This window comes from Pomacea canaliculata, linkage group LG2 (genome assembly GCF_003073045.1).
Source record: "Pomacea canaliculata isolate SZHN2017 linkage group LG2, ASM307304v1, whole genome shotgun sequence".
In the NCBI taxonomy this organism is placed as follows: Eukaryota; Metazoa; Mollusca; class Gastropoda; order Architaenioglossa; family Ampullariidae; genus Pomacea; species Pomacea canaliculata.
In genome coordinates, this window is record NC_037591.1 from 1,126,674 (window position 1) to 1,150,504 (window position 23,831).

A 23,831-nucleotide genomic window follows, 5' to 3' on the forward strand; every position below is an offset into this window, starting at 1 on the left:
CGGGGCCCGGATTCACATAAGCTGTGTGTGCAGATCTGTGTCGTATGGTCATGGGACATGGCCGGCTGGACAGTAAGAATTATGGTCTCTAAAACTTTCTGTAGAAATTCTCCACTTTTTTACTTTTTATCCCCTATCGATTGCTGTACCGTAGGTCTCACCTGTATCTCACGAACCAGCGAACAGCCGTTTCTAATAGAGTATTTATTGCATGATGCACTCTGGTTTAACCTTAACAAAAGAAAGTGGCCGGGTCAAATGAGGATGACAATCCGGCCATAATGGTAAAGCCTGTGACATCTCTATACATATGAAACCCATGAAAAGGAGTTCTGTCGCAGGTGTTATTATTGTGGGTGACATAAACATATGTATTTTATTACGAAACTCGATCGTTGAAATCAACAAGAACAATTAAGAAGCATCGATCTCATTTCACACAAGGTGAGAAAATCGTTTAATAATATATCTAGACCATGCTGAAATGACCCGGTGGTGGCAATATATATATATAGTTCTCTCGATCTCTCTCTCTGTGTCCATCTTTAAAACAAAATCAAACAGGAATAGTTCCGACACGACATGCACGTACTTCGACATTACTGCTACATGTAATGAGGAATTAAATAGGTTTACGTAGAATACAAAAATATATATACATAAGAAAACACCTGTATGACTGTACAATTAATGGTCGCCATGGCGATCTATTTCACTCACAGGCCTTTCCTGCAAATTAAATGTCGGCGTGGGAGCAAGCAGACAATTAAATTCCCGTCGCAGTTTATCGAATCCAGCGTGTATAAATGTTTTCTTGAGGAAGGTATACAAGCACGAAGCAACCAGTGCGCAAAAATAAGCGATGTCATTGTGTGCAGGCTGTGATAAATGTTTGCGATCGATAGCCTCGCGCCATGACATGCGTGGCGTGCGTCTCCGGCCGCCACCTCAGCCTCGCCCATCATCTTGTTGCCATGGTTACAAAGACCACGCACTCACAGCTTCCGCCGGCCGCCGAGCGCCTGTCGTCTCCACTCGGAACATTCCGGAGACAGGCGGAGACGGCCGCTGCGCAGATAGCAACTTCCGCATGAAGCTGGCAGCCATGCCCGCGATGGTACAAAAGACTTGAAGATATGTGTTTTCGGCCAGCTTGCTTGTCACATGGCGGTGAGACAGCCGACAGCTTGGGTGTTACGACGTATAGGACCCCCTGCTTCCATTCCAGAGGTTGCGGATTTGGCGGTGTAAGTATCAACATCATTTCTGAGGCGAAACCACGCGTGCAGAGATCGTGATCGATAAGGGTGATAGTTTTCAGCCTTGACTGCAGAAGATGAGCTTGGCTGCAGAGGCACTTTTTTTTCCCAGGGTCGTGCTTGTTTTCGTACTCAGTCTTTCTCTCTTCCTTTCTCTTGCTCGCGTGGCGCGCGCGCGTGCACACGCAACCACCCACACAGCCAGCTGAGTAACAACATAGCTTATTGCATCCATTCACCCAGAATATTAGGCACTATATCAATATGCCTGTCACTTATCCTTCCATGTAAACCTTGCTGGCGCTGTCATGCCTGAAGTGGCCAATCGGATGACTGAACAAAATAATGATGTTTACATACATTCATCTTGTACAGTGGGACAGAAATGGGCTCAACTTTGCCACCATTGATGGGCATTATATAGAGTCGCCTATAACATTGGGACTGATTACTTTTTTAGGGGTAGGGTAATAATAATGAAGTAGATTTGTATATGGCATATCAATAAGACTAGACTCAATACACTTTGCACATATAAAAGCAAATAACAGATACAGATTCAAAATGCTCATAATACACATTCAAACAGACCAAACTATCAGCAATCAAATATGCAAACCATATCAACAGATGCAGAATACAAGGTAAGAAAAAAGAGAATGACACTAACATGTTACAAAAACAATGCATCAGAAAGATAACTACTCTTTCTACTCTTTCTCCTCCTTCCTTTCGTAGCTTGCAAACTGTGCTTCTGTATTTGTGTAGCTTGCATTGTGTGTTTGTTTCTCATACTGCTCATGCGTTGAGATCCATAGGCCTGGTGGCCAAGTTGTAACATCCACTACACACCAGTCCATCATTGCTACAATCAAAACATTAAAACTCTTGAAAGTGTTTTATAGAAATAATATGTTGTAGTTAATGCATTCTTATAAACTAGTTATCGAACACTTTTAAATATTTATGCATTCTTCTATTTATTATAAATATAAACATTGTATATTATATACTTGGTTACGCATTTTTTTATTAAACCTGTTGTTAGAAGTTTCTTCAGTTGATTAAGTTGCCATGTCACCTTTACAAGATGAGATAGGTTGAGTAGTTGGTAAGTGAGGGACAGACAGAACACATTACATTAGTGACTGCTATAAGATCTAATCATTGCCACTTTTTAGCATCTGGAAAATGTGTTTATGCTATAAGTTGAAAACCAACCTAATACCGGACATGAGGAGCAGGTATAGGATCATTTTTGGTCCATCTGAATGTTATACAATGCCGTGTAGAAAACTGATGCCATTTCCTATTTAAATAATAATGTGCTCTCAAGAGATTGCAGAGCTTCCCTCATCTCTAAAATGAAAATGTCTGTGACTGCATGTACAGTTTTATTCATTTTATATATGATGGTACTCCTGAACTTATTTAGCATTAATATTAGCTTGGCTGAGCAGTTATTACTGTGTTTTATAGTTATAGTGTCTGCAGGGAAAATTGTGTTTGTTTATCAGTGGGCAGTCTTGCTCGACGCAGGCCCTTAACAAAATATTTTAATGAAATTATGATAGGCACAAGCAGGCTCTTTACACGATATTCTAACATAGTTATGATAGATGCAAGCTGTTTTGTTCTTCAGGCTCTTTACAACATATTTATGAGCAGAGTTATGAGCATAACCAGTATCATTTCTGCATAAGCAACATCAAAGATACACTGAAAGTCACATGTTAATCTGTTTCACTAATTTACTTACCTTTGTACATATACATTAAATGGTCCAATAGCTTTTTTTTTTAAAGGAAAATGTTAATCAACTTAATGTCAGTTGTATGATGTTGAACAATGACAGGTAGCCCCTGACATCTCAAACTTTAGTGTCACCTTACAACAGGAAGAGCCTTAGGGATTTTATTGGTAAGCATTTTTAAGTTGAATTTCGTGCAGTAATACAAAGATGTTGTCATTGTGCGATAAAGACCCTGTTTTGCTTGTGCTGACTGTTGTGCAGATTAAAGGAAGGTGCCACTGTGTTTGGGCGAAGCACTGGGGCAGACATCTACCTGGATTCCAAGCATCTGCGAAATTTTATCTCGCGGCGCCATGCAGTTGTCATGGGAGAAGTTGGAGAGGATGGACAGCTAATATTTGTACTTCACAATAGTGGGCTCAATGGGACATACATCAACGATGTGCGGGTACAGGCTCTTTTACCTTTACATAGTTTGAAAGAAACTTGTCTTATAATTATTTTTTTCACTTCCCAATTTGCATCATGTGACCATGGGCTGAGGATGGCAACTTTGGTATCTGGTAATAAGAGTTGGAAGTGGATTAAGAAACTCATCGGTCTCATCAAAATTTTTCTGGCCACTGCTTATATCTCTGAAATGTTGGGGTGTGTAGTTGAAGTGTGCACTTACCAAGTATTTCAAACTAGTATGCTAGTTTCAAACAAGGTATGCTAGCAGATATTTATTATAGGGGTTAATTGTAGCTTAAATAAGATTTTGTTCTTTTTTAAGAAAGCGGTCCAGTGGCGCAACGGTTAGCGCCTGTCACCAATACAGTGAAGGTTGGCTGCCCAGAGTTCATTTCTCGTCTCGGGCACGCTGTTCTTTCTCTGCACGTGGCATCTGTTTACAGGACTGGCTGCCTTGCCGTAATATAGCCTCAGCTGCTGGCACGGCGTAAATCACCAATTCCCCCCCCCACACACTTGTTCTTTTTTAAAGAGTGCTTATGTTTATGGCTCTATTGAATAAAGTTTCTGACCCTAAAGGTAAGAATTATTTGTAAGACAAAAGTACTAAAATTGTTAAATATTTTGGGGGTTCATCTCTTAGATGGGAGACAAACAGCAGCTGCAAGAAGGGGACAGAGTGATCTTTGGCCATAAGAATGGTTACAAAGTCAAGGTGGGTGAGAAGGCGCTTCAGCCAGACTCCGAGTTCCAATTTGTTGTAAGTGCTCATTTTGTTCTTGTTCTATTGATCACTATTATTAATTACATAGCTTTGTAAGTCAGTTTAGCTAACAATAACAAGCGTTTTAATTTATTTCATCACGTGCTATGAATAATCTGTTCACCACTTCTTCTGACCAAAATGTGCTGATTATAACCACACAATAATACTTTTTTAAAACTGCATTTCTCTGCCACTGAAGGTGGACACAAAGCACTTAAATATGCAGACATACTTGAAAACAGGTTGGCATCACACAAACCTTATAAAGCCTATTATTAATATGGTCATAGAGAATGGAGGAAACTGTATTTGTATTGTGCAGAACTGCCAGTTTAACAAATATTGTCCAGTTTTTAGTATATATTATGCTGCTGAAATAAATATTTTTGGGATTAAATTCAAAATAAAAAATTAAGTCACCAAACTATAGTGAAAGTGCTTGAAAGTTCTTTTTATTGATTGCAGTTGGAACGAGTTATAAGTTCAACACGGTCTTCGCCAACAAACATCAGTGAAATTGACAATGATTTTGAGGTTGCTAATGTGGAACATAGCAAAAACCTTTTTTTGTTGCATAAGAAGGATCATTGCACTAGCTTTCAAGGATCGAAAAATTCAAGAAGTCTAAATGGCAGGGCAAAGTTATATGATGGCGATGAATCAAACAGTGTACATACAAACTGTGTAGATGAGGTAGTATTGCAGTCATCTCCCTGCTCTTCTACAGAAAGTTTTTCAACAAAAGTATTACAAGATGCCAGTGGAAGAAGTGCCGAAAACTCTAAACTTCTTTACCATAAAAACGGCGATGATGATTGTGGTGGGACTTACCGAAGACGTAAGAATTCTGACAATAGTGTAACTCGATCTCCACCTCATTGTGAACACAAAAGGTCAGCATCACCAACAATGTCAGATACAAACAATCAGCCACACTGGCTAAATTCTGACGAGATTGTTTCCTCTAGACCAACGCATGCTGGCAGAAAATCCAAAGCTCATTGGTCAAGAACCGGAAAAATACTTCAATGCTCAAGTTCATTTACTAGTGATAGACACAACACAAAGCTACCAAGGACGCAGTTAAATGGATTTGAAAGTGCCAGTATGGGACACAGCAAGTTAGATTCAAATTCCAGGTCTCCAAGTCCATCTCAGCTAGTGAAAAGGAGGTCAGGGTCACCAGGACCTAGACACAGAATCGCAAAGCACCCTGAGATGGATGTAAAAGGCCAGCAGTCACAGAGGCCAAGTTCGTCTTTGACAGGCTACGAGGAGACAGAGGCAGCATCCCCTGAGAGTGTTGCTCGCACCCCCTCACCCTCTTTCATGACCAAGGAAGAGGATGAAGAGGAAGAAGATGAGGAAGAAATGGAGATTGATGATGAAAGTGTAACTTGGGAAGTACCTCCCACTCCTGGGCGTGGTCTTGTAGAGACAGGAGAACTGCTTGCCAGTCCCCAAGCATCTCCATGCAGGACAAAGCAAAAGATAACCCTAGGTCATGGTCTTATGCAATCAGAATTAGATCACAATCCTCAGACATCTCCTCAAAGGGTAAAGCAAAAGACAACCCCAGGATCCTGTCTTGTAGAGATAGATGAACCAGGTCCACTCTGTCAAACATATTCTCACACATTAAACCAAAAGACTACTTCAGACCACAGTCTTTCAGAGACGGGAGATCTACATCTGAATCGTCAGACTTCTCCTCGCAGGGCAAAGCGTAAACTCTCACCAGGTCCTGTGCATCAGTCTCTTAAAATTTCCATGCCCTTTGCCATCAGAACACCAGCCATGAAGAAAGTGGTGAAAGATATGTACAGGGAAGGAGACAAAGATAGTTCAGAATTAGAAACAAGGGAGAGAATCTCTAGTTCTGGATTTTCTGAAAATCATCTTGGTGATTCTAAGTGTGTGGCCCAGAGCCAAAAGGAAACAGGCTTGGCAGTTGGCCAGAGAAGCCAAGTGGCACTTGGCAAATTAGACAGACATGGTGCCAGGATGATGGCATCTGATTCAAGTGATGATGATGTGTTTCATCGCTCAAGATCTCCTGATGCCAGACTTGACAGATCTCAGAAAACAGGGAAGTTGATCGACACTGAAACAGAAGGGGAGACAAGTCATCAGAGCATGGGCAGAGGAAGGACAAGGTATAAAGCTGCTGTACCCAAGCTGCTGCGAGAAAAGGAAAATGGGTGAGTGGTTCTCTTTACACCAATTCGACAGTCTTGTTTGGTTTGGCGTGTCGATCTGTTGTTAGTGTAAGCTCTGAGAGACACTTTGTATGTCATGTTTTGCTGGTTTGGCTGATGCATTCATACATTAGAAGCTGGATACAAACACGATCCATTTTTTGTGCATTTATTTAGATGCAGTAGTGTCCTTTAGTCTTTTGCTGTTGCTGTGTGTTGTCAACTCTCCACTAGGTCATGTCATTTTCCAGGTGTCAGATGATCTCTCTGTCAAATGTTTGCACTGGATCATGTAGATTTATTCTCGGTCATGCAGAAACAAAACAGCCTTACCATCTGACTTTACTTTTGAATCTAATGCTGATGTCCTCATTGAGACCTGGTTAAAACCTGCGGTCAGTGAGGTGAAGATGCAAGAACTCACACCTCCAGACTTTGTTCTTTATTCTTGTCTCGTGCTGTCACACGCCAGTGGAATTAACATCCTCTTTAAACAGTCATTGAAAGAGTATGTTTTTTTCAACATCCGATGGCAAATTTAACACATTTGAACTCTGCCTGGTGAGGCTCTCACCTGGAGAAGTCTACAACGTTCCTGTCTCTGTCAGCCACCTAATGAAGGAAACAAGCTAGCTGAATGAATTTCTTATGGAATTTCTCTGGTTGATGTATAAGCACATGTCTGTGACTTCCGGCCTTGTACTCAATTACGTCAGGTTACGTAAGGGGTCTCGAATCACTCCTTCAGGATTATGATCTGGTACAGCTGATCCAACATCTCGTTCACAAGCACCATAATGTTATCAACTGATCCATGATCTTTCTGTGCCTGACCTACTATCAGACCATTTTCCAGTGTCTTTCAACCTGGATTTCCAATGGTTTATGCTGACTAAGCGTGTCGATCATTGGCTCCCACAACTTAGCCTTCGCTGATCTTACCACCTTGGCTGATGATTTTTCACCCTCTTTTTTGGATCCAGCTCTTGAAACGTTTTTGCATCCATTATCTGCTTGAACCAATTCAGTCAGCAGATTGTTAAAATCATTCTACTGAGATAGCATTGCAGCAAGTGGTGAATGACTTACCATTTGCTGGCAGCATGAATCACATCTGTTGATACTGGTTCTGTCAGATATGTTTTATACCCTGTGACATCTTTCTCTAGTTCCTTCATTTTTTTTCAGCCTCTCTGGCGCTGCGTTGAAATGCCTTTGTCTGCTGTTGTATTGTCCTCGATTCAATGACAGCATCTGTCCATTCGTCAGTCTTCCTAACTGCCTGCTGGACAAGATCTAAAGAGCTCAGAATAATGCCGCTTATTTTGTCTTCCATAGGCAAAAAAGCATACCCCTCTTCTACAGGCCTCACTGGCTTCCAGTCCCAGCTCGCTTTGATTACAAGATGGCTGCACTGTGCTGCCATGTCTTCAGGGCCTTCTCCCAGCATATCTGTGTGAGCTACTGATGCCTTACTACCTGTCTCTTCAGTCTGCTTGTGTTTCCTTCCTCTGTATGCCACACATCAGACTGCAGAAATTTAGCAGACACCTATTTTTCTGCTCAGGTCCCACTGTTTGAATTTCTTTTCCTCTTTCTCTTTAAGGGCTGGCTGCCTTGCCATGATATAGCCATAGTTACTGGCTCCATGTAAAATGCATCTTACTCTTTGAATTGTACATTTGAAGCCTTCAAGTCTGGCCTTAAAACCCATCTCTTTAAGAAATACCTTGCATAATCAAGAGTACTGTTCTGCTTACTCCTCGGGTCATCATCCATGATTTTAATTTTTTTTTTTTTTTTTTGTCAACATGTCATCTGTTTCCTGATGCTTATGTTTCTAGCACAAATTGTCTATTTATGATCTTTGGCGTGCAGCACATTGAGCTCACATTCATGCAGAAAAATGTACTTTACAAATTCACTTACTATTATGGACATTTGTTAAAGTCCTGTAACAGAGGCAATGCTGATGTAGCTATGAATAGATACATTGGTGATGTTTCTTTAAGATTTCTCTGCAGTAATTGCAAAGGAGTCAAGTTTTTCTAATGACCTTTTCAAATAACTCACCCATTCCCCAACCCCCAGCATGGGTAAATAAATTAATACAGCTCTATCTTGTTATTTTGTTCCTCTGTGTATGTATATATGTTTGTATTTCTGACAAAGGGAGAATTAATTTTAATATTTTATTAATGGTGTCCATTCACTTAATCCCCAGACACTTAATTCCCTAGACTTTTAATGGTTAAAGATACGAGTCAATGGATCGTTTTCTGTACCTCCGATCATTAGCTTACCTGTCATATTGATTAACAAAAATTACCTCGCGAACACTTAAGAACAATTTTCATATCATATTGTTGAAGAACATTGGATTTACTAGCTTATATGAACTTTAACTAATGTTGTAGATGTTCAAATGATGTTGAAGTTAATAGCATGATTTAAATATTATTAATGTATTTCAATATTTATTTGAATTGTAAAACTTATTGTGATGTTTATATAAAAATAATTATTTGAATTTCAATTAAATTTTTTGCTGACTTCATACTTTTTATAGTTAAGGGTTTAGTTTAGGGATTAAGTGTCTGGGGATTAAGTGCTTAGGGATTAAAAGTCTAGGGGATTAAGTGACTGGGATTCTTTATTAATATATGGTTAGAAATTGCTCTCAAGGGATAAAGAAGCAGCAGTATCACAAGCTGGGACACAGTATTGAAGTAAACAATACGACAAACTGGGATGTATTATTGGAGTAAACAACATCAGATTATCATTGATAGGTGTACTTCTAAAGTGCTTTGAACCAGAAAGCAGGTCCATTCTTACTAACATTTTAAAAAAATGACCCAACCCTCAAAATTTCTCAGAGGGCAAAGCTGGAGACAACCCTAGTGGTTTTGTAGATAATGCAATCAATTATAAATTACATTTGTAAAAAGTGCTAGCTGATAATGTACGAATATATGTGCCTTAACTTTGTCCATTTATTGTATGTGATTGTGACTAACGTGATTAATATAGACTTGTGTTTTTTATCAGACGTCAGCAACGGCCTCCTCTCACAGTTAGCACAGGGCTAAAGATGGCTGGTAAAGGCATAAGATCATCAGATATAGGCAAGGGTCATAACTCAGCTGGTAAGATGGTTTATACAGGCTGCAGTTAAAGGCCACTTTATTCAAAGCAGACAGAACTAAAGCATTTTTTTCTTCACCTCTGTGTGTGTGTGTGTGCGCATGCCCATCTGTATATTTTTAATCTGTGAAATGGGTGGAGCTTGAATGCAATAATATCTACAAGTTATAGCTACAGGTACAAGAGTTTATATTTTTTAAAGGAAAATCCAAGCAGGTTTAGAAAAAGAAGGAATAAGTTTTAAAAAGAGAATCTTGACGAAATATGGCACTGCAAAGTCAGCTGACAACATAAGGTGTTTGAACTTTTTTAATATAGGTGAGTCTATTCTTAAAGATGTGTGGGTGGCTGTTGAGCGAGTAACTGCAGACAACATTGCCAAGCACAGCCGGGCCTCCTCCTCATCCTCTTCTTCCAACAGACCTGCAAAAAATAGTGCCTTCACAGGTGAGCTTATTCAGACCTACTCTGCTGACGGCAGTATTTGCAAGCTTGTCATTACCACCTGTTCACTGTTATGGCTTCTGCAAATTCTTGTGAGTGGATGGTCATGTTTTTCCGTACAGAGCACTTTTTCTTTGCCTTGGTGTATGATTTGTTGTTAAAAACAAAGATCCCATTGTTCCTGTGTCATCACAAGATGAAGTATGCTAAACTTAAACCTTTCTGTTTTTGGGGTGTTATTAAGTACTCTGTAATTCAAAATTTATTTTACTTATATTAGCAGGTTAATTTATAGTTCAATGTATCGTGTTGAATTAATAAATTATTTTTAATATTCTCAACTAGCAAATGGGGACTACTTCAGTCAGAGCTACATTGAGATGTTGCATTAAAAACTGCCTGGAGCTCTTGTGAGCATCAGTGTCACTCATTCACTAACAGCTCGGACATTATCTGTGTCATTCAGTAGTTTTAATTTCTTTATAAATCAGTTCACTCCCATTAAAATATTATTTTACATGAATGTCAATGGTGCATGTTTGTGCTTGTTGCTATAGAAACTGTGTTTTTTAGATTTTCTTTATCTTTGTTGTGGATTATGGTTAGAAAGATGATCTGCACCATTGCTCATTTTCAGACAAAACCAAGAGCAAGGATATAGTCAAGCCAGCAGTGATGGATGAGAAGAAACAACCTCTACATACAGAGAAGCCTAACACAGTCAGGAAGGAGAAGCAATCGTTTGAAGAAAAACTGGCATTTGCCAAAGACAAACCCAGACAGGGGTTTACTCTTGACAACTTTTTATTTCCTCCCGATGATGAAAAAAGGAAGCTTCCCAAAGTCAGGCAAATGTTATTGAGCAAGAAACTCAACAAGAGTGACTCTACGCAAGAAAAAAGTTCAGATAAAGAAGTAAGTTCAGTAGGAGAGAAAAGCTTATATAAGAGAGAGAGAACAACGCAGAAAAGGCAAGGACACAGAGAGAGAAGCCAAGATGATGCTGAAGACAAGGATACCATGGTAACTAGAGGCGGTGAAAAGCATCGAGATCGTAAGGACATAGTGATGACCAGAGGCAGGGACAGAAGTGGAGATAGGAAAGACACAGTAATAACTAGAGGAGGTAGGGATACAAGTCAAGATGGAAAAGATACAATCGTGACTAGAGGCAGGGATGCAAGCCGAGATGGAAAAGACACAAACAGGGCTAGGGGCAGGGATACAGGTCGAAATGGTAAAGATGTAGTCATGACTAGAGGCAGGGATACAAGTCGAGATGGAAGGGAAATAGAAGAAGACGAGGAGGAGGAGGAGAAAGAGCAGGAGGTTGGCAGGAAGGATTGGGACGATGAACCATCACGTGAAAGGGTATCTTCTCGGCCTGTCCGGAAAACTGCTGTTCGAAGACCCCGGATCATGATGGACAGAGATCAACAGCAGGAAATATTAAATGACAGTGATGATGAGGTAGATAATGTACCAAGGCGCAGAGAACGTCGAAAACGGAGGAGAAAGCGAAGAGGAGATGGTGATGATGATGATGAGGAGGATGAAAGTTTAGAAGATGGTGTTGTGTGGTACGAAGAAGAGTCTTGTGAATCAGATCTCTGCACAAGACCATCCCAACGGCGTGTTGAATGGGTAGGTTGCTAAGTAGTCATCTTTCCTTGTCTTGCTGACCTTTCTCTTTGCTCAGTAGTTCTTCTTATTCCTCAATTGATGGTCTTATATAATTGTAGCTGCTGTGCCTTAGATGAGCCTGTAACTCTTACAGACAAAAAGCAAAGTGATTCATTGCTTAGAATATGAATGGTGGCACAAAGTACGCTGTGTTCTAAGATTTACACCTATTAATCTGCAGTAAAGACAACTATCAGTGACATACAGTTTTAAAGAGCGTGTTTTAAACATTTAAGTGATGGGATATTTAAGAAATATTGTTTCTTGTTTTCTTGTACTAAATTCAAATGAAATATGGTAACTGTATGAAATGGACAGCTCCTGCCATGAAAGTAGGCCACGTGACACAAAAAAAATTATTTGGTTAATATATACAAACATAAAGTGCCAAACAATGAAATATTTTATTAGAATATATTTTACTTTATAACTATTTTCGGTTGTTGGAGTACAAAACACTGTCAGAGAAACCGGCAACCATCTCAGACATGGCTCTTGATCAGTTGACTGCCTACATTCAATAAAAATAAAACACCTGATTCGTTGACTACTTTAGCTCCCTAAGTGAAGTCATTCATAGTAGAATAATTTCTAAAGGTACCAACTGTTTCTTCCCTTATTTATTCATTTATTTATGCAGAGAGTGATGTGTTTTGTGACACTACCCTGTTCGCATTACAGTGCACAAAACAGGCACTGGTTGAGAAGAAGTTCCAAGGACATGAACCGTAAGGGAAGAGTTAAAAGAGAGGAGGTAGAGAATATCATAGCCTATTTGCTGTTGAGGCCATAAACACAAGTGATTCACCATATCAGGGCATGCCGTGTGAAAGGGTGAGCTCAGCCCTCTCCTTATCTCCCTCGAGAAATCAGGTACCAACTTCCAGGTGGATGGAGGAGTTTTCAGCAACAGACCCGTGTTGATCTCAAATACACAATCTTTTGCTGTACAGTCAAAAAGTACAAGCCTCCCCCAGTTTCTAAAAGTGTTTGCTATTTTCTAATTGTAATAATTGCCTCAAGGTGGTAGACATGCCTACGTCTCTGTACAAGTCTATATGTTGTTATGTGGTCATGTGTCTGTCACATGCCATGTTATGTAGTCATGTGAATGTCACATGCCATGTTGTTATGCCTCAGTGATGTGAGGCAAAATGTCCTTAGCTTGACAGATTGATGAAATAGCAGAAACAAGAATAGCAGCATTATGTTGCTGGCATAGAGAGTCTTTGTGGCAAACTAAGCACAGAGTTTAATCACAATCCAAGTATAAAATCATCATCAGTTAATAAAATGTGTGTTGCTACTATAAACAAAAGAACTTGTTACTCATATAATATTATAGATGTCTGATTTTATATTTCATTCAGCATTGCGATGGCAAATTTTGTAGATCTCTGTGGTAGGATGACAAAATATTGTTTGCCTCTCACTCCCTCCATTTTGCATAGTATAGACACACATGTGGACTTTACATATTCATACGCACATATATTTTTTGGTGTTTCAGGTGCAGTGTGATGATTGCGATAAGTGGTATCACACTGTATGTGTTGGCTGCAACTATGAATCTATCAAAGATGAAGAATTTCATTGTGGATGCCAGTAGAAGTGATTAAAGTCAAGTAACATCACTGGCCACAATTCTCAGCAAACACCAGTGAGTTGGGTATTGTGAGAAACAAATGTACCTTGCTGGATCACAAAAGATTCACTTCATTGTGTGTGCATGTTTTGCAAACTAATTATGTGAGGAAGTGCATGTATGGGGAGGACACTTTGTCCTCACCTCTTTGCCAGATCATTGTGAATCATTCTGAGGATGTTAACATCAATGGGGACATTACTGATAATGTTATCCATTGATTTTAGCATGTGTAAAATTTTCAGAGTTGCATCCATCTGTTCATGTTGGCTGCGTGGTTTGTGAACTGTGAGTAAGTATTGTTGGCTGCTTATGCTCAGTCAACATCAACATGAATTACAGCTGTTTGGAAGCATGGATGTTCAAATTTGCTGTTAGGATGATGCACCAAAGAGCACCTTCTAAAGAGCATGTAGACACATCACTTTGCATCTATTATGAACAGGAACCATGTTTTTCTGCACTATGCTAGCAAGTGCCCATCTGCAACAGCTACAGATTGCATTCTTGCAGCTTCATTTGTCCAGTTGGATTTCAGACATGAGCTTTTGTGTTTAGTTATTTTTTTTCAGAGTGGTTATCTGTGCTATGTAAGACTGTTCCACCATTCACTGGTACAGCACGTACCTTGGATTTCTCAGTGTTCGGTGTTCTGTGTTCAGTTTCTGCAGTGAAATTCAGCAAGACAGTTTCAAACTTCAGCCCTATCTGTTGCTCCCAGTGCTAGCGACATACTGGGCTTAGTGCAATGGTGTGCTATACAAAAGGTGACAAATATGAAAAGTGCACAGTGGTATTTAGCGATAAGTTGGTGTGTGCTATGTTGCTATTTAGTGTAAACTCTAGTCAGAGTCTACCCCATATGTGTGTTCATGGTAAAAGTGTGAGGATTTTGCTATAAGGTGCTTTGAACTGGCCATGAACAAGCCTAGGAGCTTCGTTACGAGACCATTCAAACTGTCAGTCCCTAGGACATGTGAGCACAGTGGCTGTTTCCATGTTGCAGTCAGCATGACTGAAGAGAATACAGTAGACTGATATCCCGAAAAGTGAAATCTGAAAAACTGTTACTTGTTTGTTGGTTTATATTATTGAGGGTACACGGAATTGCTCTTGCATAATTGAAGTATGCAAAAGCTTTTTTGACAGCCTAAAATGATATTTGCACTGCAGATGATCTCAAGCTGGTCAATCAAAGTGGACAAGATCCAGTTATACTGTCAAAAATGTTGAGTCTCAGGGTGCTTCTGTTGCAAAAGCTATGAAGTCGGTGTCTGATGACCAGTGATCTGCTGGTACGGAGTTATTGTGCTTTATAAACATCATATTTTTTTAATAAACTTTTTTAACTACATATCGCCTCATTTGAAAATTAAAGTTACTTAAATTATTTAAAACCAAGAAAGTATCTGTGAAAATATGTACTACAATGTAGGGCACTGATTTATTTTATGGATATTATGTTCCACTTTTATTTTGTATCAACCATCCTTTCTGCATTAAACATGTAGATGGCATTCTGAAGTGGGTGCCCATGCTTTTCAGATATTTCTTCTCTTTTTTTTTTTTTAACAGTCAGTGAGCTGAAAATAATATTAAAAACTGACAACAGATAAAAATTTATTCCTTTTTTCTTGATTGGTTAAAATAATAACTTTTTGATCAGCTTGTGTCATGCAGCATCATGTTTTGTGAATGTAGTTGTTCTGCTTGTCATAACACATCTGATTTGAGCAAACAGCATTAAAATGAAAATTGAGATAATAATTAGTAACAAAATAATTTATTTTAATAAAACACGTTTCACATATATAAGAATAGTACCCAACAAGCAATTTTTAGTTATTTCTAAAACTAGGCAAGGTATTGTAAATGTACACTTTCATAACTTGGTTGATTGTTACTGGCACAGCTGAGAGGAGAGATTCACTGCTTAGAACCTGTGCCGGCCATTTATTTTCCATTTGGTAACTGGCATCATCAGAGTGTGAATATATGATGAAGAAAGTCTTCTAGCATCATTGACACAGACCAAAAGCATTCTAGGCTCACTAAGAATGAATTATTTGGACAAATGATAGTTAAGCATAGCCTGTACTTTCTATGTAGTTTCAAAGCTCAGCAGGGAGCTGTTCTTGTGTTCTTTTTGTCATGTGTGGGGTCACAGTGGCTATTCAGCTTGCCAGACAAATGATGCCGCATCTTCTAGGTCCTTTATGTAGCCATGAAGTTGGTGTAAGAGGGAGGTATAACAAAATCTTGTTTTCATGTTCTGAGAGCTAGATGAGTTGGAGACTTCTGAACACTTTGAAATTTATGAATAAAGTCTGTAGGACAGCTAGAGAGAAAATTTCAGTCACCAAGTTTAGATGAGACTAATGCATATGATTGTTGATCCTGTGGAGGTCAAAATAATCAGATTGACATTTAAAATAAATATCTCGTAACAACAGTTGTAAAACCAAGATTTTTGTTCGAACAAAGTGAAGGTGATACCATTGCCAAGTTAAACAGCAGATTGAGAGTTTTTCTTAATGCAAAGAAGAGCTACAGATTAATCACCATTTAATTTAGTCTTTATCACACAGTCCTTGACTAGGGAGAAGGTTGCTACTGTCTGATGTTGCTATATTCTAAAAATAGGTCACTGCTGGCTGAATATTTATGATTTCCACTGTGAGATATTGTTGTGCTGTCTTCTTTCATTAAAGCATGACTCTGTTCCTGCAATTGACTATAATTTCTGTGGAGTACTATGGGACCCATGTACAAAATCTGTTGTGAGCTTATTCACCATAAACTCTTTGATTAGGCAGGTCCACCATGTCATTTAGATATCATAATTGATTTTAGGGTTAGTCCCAGCAACTGAAAAAATGCCCTAAGATGTTGCATGTCATTGGAAGTCTTGCATTCGAAATTTGCTTTATTTTGTCCTTTTTAATTTTACTGTAAATTTTGGTTTATTGAGCACACCTGTATGTAAGCCACACCCACTAATTTTTTTTTTTAAATCTCTACTTTATTCACAAATATATCCAACTTTTTCAGTGGCCAGGTTGATCGCCTTCAGCTTAAAAGCTGCATGTTAAACATTTCATCTCATTTTCGGTATGATGAGGTTGTGTGCTTTAGCAGCTGATCTGATCAATTGTATGTGGCTTTTTTTTTTTTTTTGAATGTGAACAATTAACACTTTAAGATGGTGCTCATAGAAAAATCAAATTGGAAAAATCGGCAAATGAGCAGCGTCACTGTTTAAGCTGCAGGGTTTAAAGCTGGGAAAACAGTAACAACTTACCAAAATTTACAGTAATTCTAAATGTCACTCGCTTGTTGGCACAGTTCTCTTTGATGGAGATTCTTCAGAAGCCCCAGCTCTGCCTTGTCAGTCTGGATCCTTGTGAGGTTGGGTTCAGGTGTCAGCAGTTTAAATTTTATCAGATAATTGTTTTTAATAGTCGAGCAAGATTTGACCAGTTTACTATGCTAAATATGCTTAGATTTGCTTATCTTATGAGACAACTACAATCAGGTGCACTCTTTACTCTGTACATGCCTTACACAGTGTACTCTGTACATGCTGTATACACTCAGTGCTTTGTATATTCTGTACACTTTGTGTATTTTACATACTGCTTTGTGTACTTTGTATATTCTGTGCACTGCATTCAATCATGTACATGCATATTCTGTACACTGTGCATGATGTACTTTGTACATGTCAGTACTCTGTAGTCCAAAAGTAAAACTTTTTGCTGGTCTTCTCCCTCTACTGTTTGTGGATACAGCCCTTAATATTAATGTTAATACACCCTTAGGACTAACCAAAAGAGCTTACAGTTTTCAAACTACAGCCCTTTCTGTTTTCTGTCATGCTAGTATATTAAAACTAACCAAAAGCCTACAGTTTGTGCCATGTTATGGCTGATCAAAAACCTGTACTATGTTTGTCCTGTTAAGGCATTGCAGACAAACATGTTCCACAGTTTACAGTTTTAACCATGTTTGAAAATTGCTAGGGCTGACAGAACCCTCCTGTTTTTACCAGGAATGCACAGTATGGGAGAGGCTGTGATGGTTCTTGACAGAAAAGGGATAAAAACCGAATCCCATGACCTCTTTTTTTCTTGTCTGCTGATGCTGTTGCTGTTGCTAGAGGCTACAAAACTAGTGTCTGGGCCCCCTATGGTCTAGCATCCCCATTTCTGATCCATCAAGCACAACAAAATCAGCTAACAGTGAAAACTTCCTCAGTTCCTGATCATTGGGGACAGAAGCTAGATTTGTAACTGATGGTTTATTTTTGGTTAGAGGGACAATTTTCAGTCCTCTTGAAATCCAGATGAACATTGCTTTTCATTTTACATACTCATCTTTATTTGAGGAATAGATTTTTTTGAACCTTTATAGTATAAAGATGCACAGCTGCTAGCAACTTGCCTCACTCTAGCAGGTCTGAACTACCACACAACAAAGAGTAGATTCTGTAAAAGCCAGGATGTCCACCAACAAACTGAAAAAACTCAGGCCATTCCAATAACCTCTGAAAATAAGCTGAAATGTGTGCCATCATCCACTACTTGGATTTTTCTGGGGCAAGCATTACTTTTTCAAAATTGAACTAGGAATTTAAGTGTTATCATGGACACATCATCTCATGAATCACACATCGATGCTATCTGCAAGTCTATCTTCCTTGACCTTCACAGGATGAGTCACATCCAACCCTTCCTGTCCGTTTCAACCACTAAGAAACTCTTGTCTGTTTTTTGTATTGAATTACAGCAACTCTCTGCCCTTCAACTCTCCTATCTGCCTACTGGACAAACTTCAAAGAACTTCTGCCATTAACAGTGTCTTCCAACGACCACAAGCAGACCATTCTACACCCTCCTCTGCAAGCTCCACTGGGTGGCAGTTCAAGATCACATTGATTACAGGATTGCCTCACTGTGCTACCATTGACTTCATAGCCGACCCAGCATACCTCTGAGCTACTAACGCCTTACAACCTAAATAAGCCTCTTTGGTCTACTTGTGTTTCCCTCCTTTCTGTGCCATGCATCAGATGAGAGAATTTTGGCAGATGCTTTTTCTCCTTCTCTGGATCTGCCCCTATGAAAGCTTTCAAGAGTGGCCTCAAATGCCTTTCATAGTCAGGCAAACTTTTCTGCTCTCTCTTCAGTTATTCATCTTTTTCTATGCACTTTGTTCATTTTTTCCACAGTGACTTCTGATTGTTGGTTTGTTTATGGTCTTTTGTGCACAGTGCATGGAGCTTGCCTCTACGTAGCAGGTCATTATTATTTTAAAGCTGGCTGTTAGTATTTTTTGAGTTTTCATATCCACTCAGATTAAGACAAAGGTCAAGCATAGATTATCCTATAAAACAGGAACAACACATGGAGGAAACTACTAATGTATTTCACATAGGTATTGACATTTAACTTGCAAATGCCCTCTTCAAAGAGGCCAGAAAGATATGCTGCCAAAGTACACGAGATGTTTTGAAAATATGTCCTGCATACAAACTACTTTCAGCATAATAATTTTATTGTTAACATCTGTGTGTAATATTTATTTCTCTCAAGACAAAACAGTATTTCTTCCTAATTTTTCAGACTGCATTGTTTAGTTCTCATGTTTGTTGATGTTGCTGGAGTGTAACCATATTAATTTTTAGATGGCGATGAATTCCATCATGTGACAAATTTTGTTTTGCTGTTTGCTTTATTCTTTTTTGTCAGTTAAGGAGGACTATCTTACCTGGTCTAATAGATGAATTGCAAAGATTCTCTCCCTCATTCTCAAGGCAGAATACAATTTATATGTAATGTGTTCAGTACAATGGTTTTGCTGGGCTGACATAAGTATTGTCAAAATGCTATTTGAGTAAAGCTTTGAGTGTAAAGGTATTACTAGATGCCAGAGTAACCTGGGTGTGTGATGGAATGGTGCTGAAGAATTACTTGTCTGGTATTAGTGTTACTAAATAATGACTGTAAAGCAGAATATTGTTAAGGTATATCAAAATTTGATGGTGTTATGTGTGGACTAACAGTTGCCATTGTTGGTATTTGATAAGATATTATTGGTCAAGATGAAGGCATATATGGGCAAAGTGTGGCTAGAGTTGAGATTTATGGGGCATAATATTGCAAATGATATATGTATGGAAAGAATATTATTCCAGAAGCAGGTATGTGTGGTCAGACTGCCCCTAAAGAGACAACTGCAGGCAGAATATTGTAAGGTTGACAGAAATATCTAAACACTATCTCATTTGCACAGCATTTATCTTTTTTAATATTCCCTTTTTATGCTATTTTTTGTTTACATGCATTTAAGTGTGTATAGTTAGTATCCACACACACAGAGCATTCCCTTATTTTTTATGAGTAGGCTGTATAGTGCCTCTGTGGTGATCATCATCAAGATCTCTACAAACTATTTAAAACTTGTTTAAAGCTTAAACATTTAGGTGCCTCTGTCAAAATTATTATATTTAGGTCATAGTGTTCACCCGTTTAATGCCTGCAGTGCATTATAATAAAAAGCTATACGTGTTAACCTGCAAGACTTTAGCTCCATTGCAAGTTAATAGAGCAATTGATTACAGAAATATATCAAACCAGTCACACCTGTAAAGTCCACATGAGATCAGTGTTTTAGGTGTCGGCATATTGACAGTGATCTAGAAGTGTACAATGATCTTGAGATGTACATTGCCAAGAGATGTACTGTGCATCTGTTTATCACTTCATTTCACACCTAATTCCAACTATTACAGTGTTTAGCCCTTTAGTAGATCAGTAAATATATATCTCCATGTAGGGCAACAGTCTTTTTCACTTTGTATTGAGTAGAGCAAGCCTCTTGAATAAGAGACTGGATTATGATCTGCTCATGAAGATAGTGCAACCAAGTATTACATTTGTTTTTAATAATACTCACAGGCTACTTACAGTTTGGAGTGTTTGTAGACAGATAAACTCATGTCAGGTTTGTTGCCACACACTTTACTGCTTGTGTACAAGTACATAAAAGTATTATGAGCATGGCATGACATGGACAACACTGCTACCAAGTTGTAATACGATTCAATCCAATCCAGCATTTAGCACAGTAAGGACAAACCTTGCATGTGTATGTTTTGTGGGAAATTTTCAGATACTCAAAATTATCATTCTATAGTAGAGTGATATATACAGTAAATAAATGACCTCTGTAGCACATAGATACGTGGAAGTATCGGTAGCCTCTGAAAAAGCTTCAAGGAGCACATCAGCAGGACATGGATTGCCCTTGATAACTCACATCATTATTTACAAACCTGTATTCCTAGAGTAGAGGACTGATGAACATAAGGAGGATTATTTTAGATGTGAGTGTAGGAGTTAAAGCCAGAAATAACTAGTTGTAGTGGAAAACTGAAGAAGCATTAATGGTAGTTGTGATTATTAATGTTCAAAATTTGTGTAAAAATGGTTTGTATAAGTGACAGTGATTTTCTCACAGATAGGTTGGCTGCAAATGGATGCCCTTGGTGGTACATAGACTTTGAATTCCTTTAGCATTTGTCGCAAGAAACTGAAGACAACATTTTTGTCAGTTTTGGTAAAAAGGTTTTAAAAAGAACTGGTTCTTTATGTGCTACTTTGAAGCAAACATTTGTTCTGGGTACATCATACTTTAGCAGCAGATAAAAAAGATAAATGTATCTGTATATATGACAGAACACACCATGTTGTAAATGTGTCTCATTTGTGTACCTGAAGACACTTTGTTCTGGGTGTGCCATGCTTTGGTAAAATGTACCCAATTATGGGGCTGTCACACCTTGTTCTGGATATACTGTGGTGTAAAAAATAAATACTTCCACTTGTGCAGCTGGAGACACTTTGTTACAGAAATGCTTTGGTGCAGGCATTAAATATATCCTAGTGTGAATGGAGACAGTTTTGAAAAATGTAAAGGTGTTATGATGCTGTCTAGACAGGATATTTTAGGATGCTGTCTATGAGACGGACAGGATATTTTAGGATGCTGTCTGTGACACTGACAGGGTATTTGTAGATGCTATCTCTGTGACAGTCTAGACAGGGTATTTGTGGATGCTGTCTGACACTGATAGGGTATTTGTAGATGCTATGTGACAATGCAGACAGTGTATTTGTAGATGCTGTCTGTTTATGCAGGGTATTTGTGGATGCTGTGTGATTGTCCAGAGAGAGTGTTTTTTTTTTGAGGCTGTCTGTGTGACTGGCATATTTGTGGATGCTGTCCGTGTGACTGTTTGGAGATGATTGACAGAAAGGAATGCAGGGTTTGGAACTACAATCTGTGAACATGACAGTGTCATTTGTGTGCTTCAAAGTAATGCCTAGTCAGAGCCAGCGCTAGGGGGATGTGGGCCCTTTGGAAGCCAGCACAGCCTACTCATCCCAACAGCGCACATGTTAGCACAGAGACCCTTTCAGGTGCAGGGCCTTATAGGCAGTCACCCCTGATCGCTTCCCCCTAACGCCGGCTCTGATGCAGTAGTAGGTTGAAAAAATAGAGTGGATAGTGTGAGAGAGAGAGAGCTGTCTGTATACTGCATTTTTCTGGTAAGCGCTTATCAAAGATGTCAGCAGTTATTTTAAGTTTTCATATTTTGCAGCTTTTACAGCTTCAGTTAGGACGACAGCACAAGTTTCTTATACACTAGTGGTGATGAGTTTTTCATCATAGTGTTCTGTTTGTGATTGTTGTAAGACCATATTTTTCATTTATAAAACCAAAGATTTTCTTTGTTTAATTTTTTTTTCTTGCGTTAGGTGTTTTTTGCATCATTGATTTTGGATTTTTATATTATGTAACTTTTGATGATGTAACAGTTGTGATATTTTGTGTTTTGGGATATATACACTTGTTGCACTGTTATTGTTGTTGCTTAGCAGGTTTAGACTGTACAATTGAAATGTTTGTCCCGATACATAAGATACAATTTTATCCTAACCTGCCTCTTGAAATCCAAGTGGTCATTACACCACACCAGCTGTTGTATATTACATATAAGTCATAAATTAACACAACTGCTTTCAGATCTACACAAAGAAAAAAGAAAAATGTTCAAAACACTTGCATGCAGAAAGTATAAAGGAAGTGAGGATTGACAAAAACAAATCAGTGGGTTGTGTTTTGTACCATTACACACAGACATACATTTGGACATATACAGAAAAGTGTGTAAACTTCTTACTATACCTAACAGATTTTCTGGTCTCCTGTATTGACAATTTAAAGTTCTTCCTACCAAGTTTTAAGAAACTCCTGATGCGAGATTGAAATAGGCTAAGCTTCAAAGGGGTAGATAGTATGTGTTTAATATGTACTTGTTTGCAGTTATAATACATGTAGTTTCTATAAAGTGAAAATAATGGATCATTTTCGGAAATTGTCTAAATTGTAATAAGTACTTTGGCAGTGTCTAAGAATGTGTAAGTCTGGTTGATTCACATTACAGTAAGTCAAGTTTTTTTAATTAAACTTTCTTTTGTTTGTTTTCCTTACATAATTGTGCATAATGTGCTGTTTATTCAGCATGTTAAAACACAGTAGCAGCAATTTTCTGCAGTCATTCTTCATTTCCGAAGTCTTTGTACATAGCCTTGACATCAGAAAAGAGAGATGTGATTGGACATTCTAGAGATGTCATTTCTGCTGCTCTTTTCATAAGGTGCTTGAGTGTTGAGAGTTTTGCAAGGCATGCAAGTTTTAAAAAATTATTGTCTCTTGATTAACAGACAATCAATGGAAATATCAAAAATATTTGACAAGCATTGCATTTTATTTGATACTCATTAAATGTATTTTTCATGCAGCCCGCGCTAGTTTTCTGTGTAGAATCTGGAGACGTGTAAAGTTTCGATTTTTAATCACTTCAAACAAAATGTACAATACTTGTCTGTAAAGCTGTGTGAAAACAAGTGTTTATACTATGGTGAATTTGTGATCACATGTTCCAAATGTGTTTGTATCGTAGAATATCAAAATGGCATTATCATTAACTCTTTGTTCTAGCAGGATTTCTTGCTACCCTTGCACTGCATCCATTATAGGGTGCTTGTCAGTGTTTTAAGTGTGGTTACAGCAGTGATATGTACCTGGTGTACTTGAAATAATCGTGTCTGATTCAAGTGTCAGCACTAGTGGAAAGAGGGTCCGCCCTGAAGGATCTGACCTCATTGTTATATAGTTGTCATAGAAACAGAGGTTTAGAGGGAGGCCGTGACTCTCTGTCTACAAGCTAGCAACGACCCTTTCTCTCTGTGTGGCTGTCGTAATGGTGCACACAAACAAAACATAGCCATTGTTTTGTGAGCATGTTGCAATACTCTTACCCTTCATGGATATATTTTTTGACTTTTAATAAAATGTTAAGACAGCACTGTGCAAGTTTTTCCATTGTAGTTTTGTGTTATGTTTAAGTTCTTAT

At 38.5% G+C, this 23,831-nt stretch overlaps 1 protein-coding gene across 2 annotated transcripts; it reads left to right on the top strand.

Moving 5' to 3' along the window:
- Positions 1 to 522: 522 nt before the first annotated feature.
- LOC112556115 (zinc finger CCCH domain-containing protein 13-like) lies at positions 523 to 23,783 on the top strand. 2 transcript variants are annotated; one of them, XM_025224797.1, is made up of 8 exons: positions 523 to 1,247; positions 3,274 to 3,460; positions 4,109 to 4,225; positions 4,697 to 6,432; positions 9,481 to 9,578; positions 9,895 to 10,023; positions 10,658 to 11,664; positions 12,385 to 12,570. In XM_025224797.1, exons 1-8 carry the CDS (start codon positions 1,165 to 1,167, stop codon positions 12,433 to 12,435), a joined length of 3,408 nt encoding a protein of 1,135 aa, XP_025080582.1. In that variant the 5' UTR covers positions 523 to 1,164; the 3' UTR covers positions 12,436 to 12,570. The 2 variants fall into 2 exon arrangements, with proteins under 2 accessions (XP_025080582.1, XP_025080581.1); XM_025224796.1 differs by lacking the exon at positions 12,385 to 12,570 and adding an exon at positions 13,214 to 23,783 and having other exon boundaries at positions 525 to 1,247.
- The last annotated feature ends 48 nt before the right edge of the window (positions 23,784 to 23,831 follow it).

What these genes read in the sequence shown, in the direction of transcription:
- LOC112556115 (XM_025224796.1), top strand. Translation starts at nt 1,165, where the DNA reads ATGGCGGTGAGACAGCCGACAGCTTGGGTGTTACGACGTATAGGACCC. An exon ending in GAGGTTGCGGATTTGGCGGT is followed by an intron (nt 1,248 to 3,273) that starts GTAAGTATCAAC and finishes ACTGTTGTGCAG; the next exon opens with ATTAAAGGAAGGTGCCACTG. An exon ending in CCCAACGGCGTGTTGAATGG is followed by an intron (nt 11,665 to 13,213) that starts GTAGGTTGCTAA and finishes TTGGTGTTTCAG; the next exon opens with GTGCAGTGTGATGATTGCGA.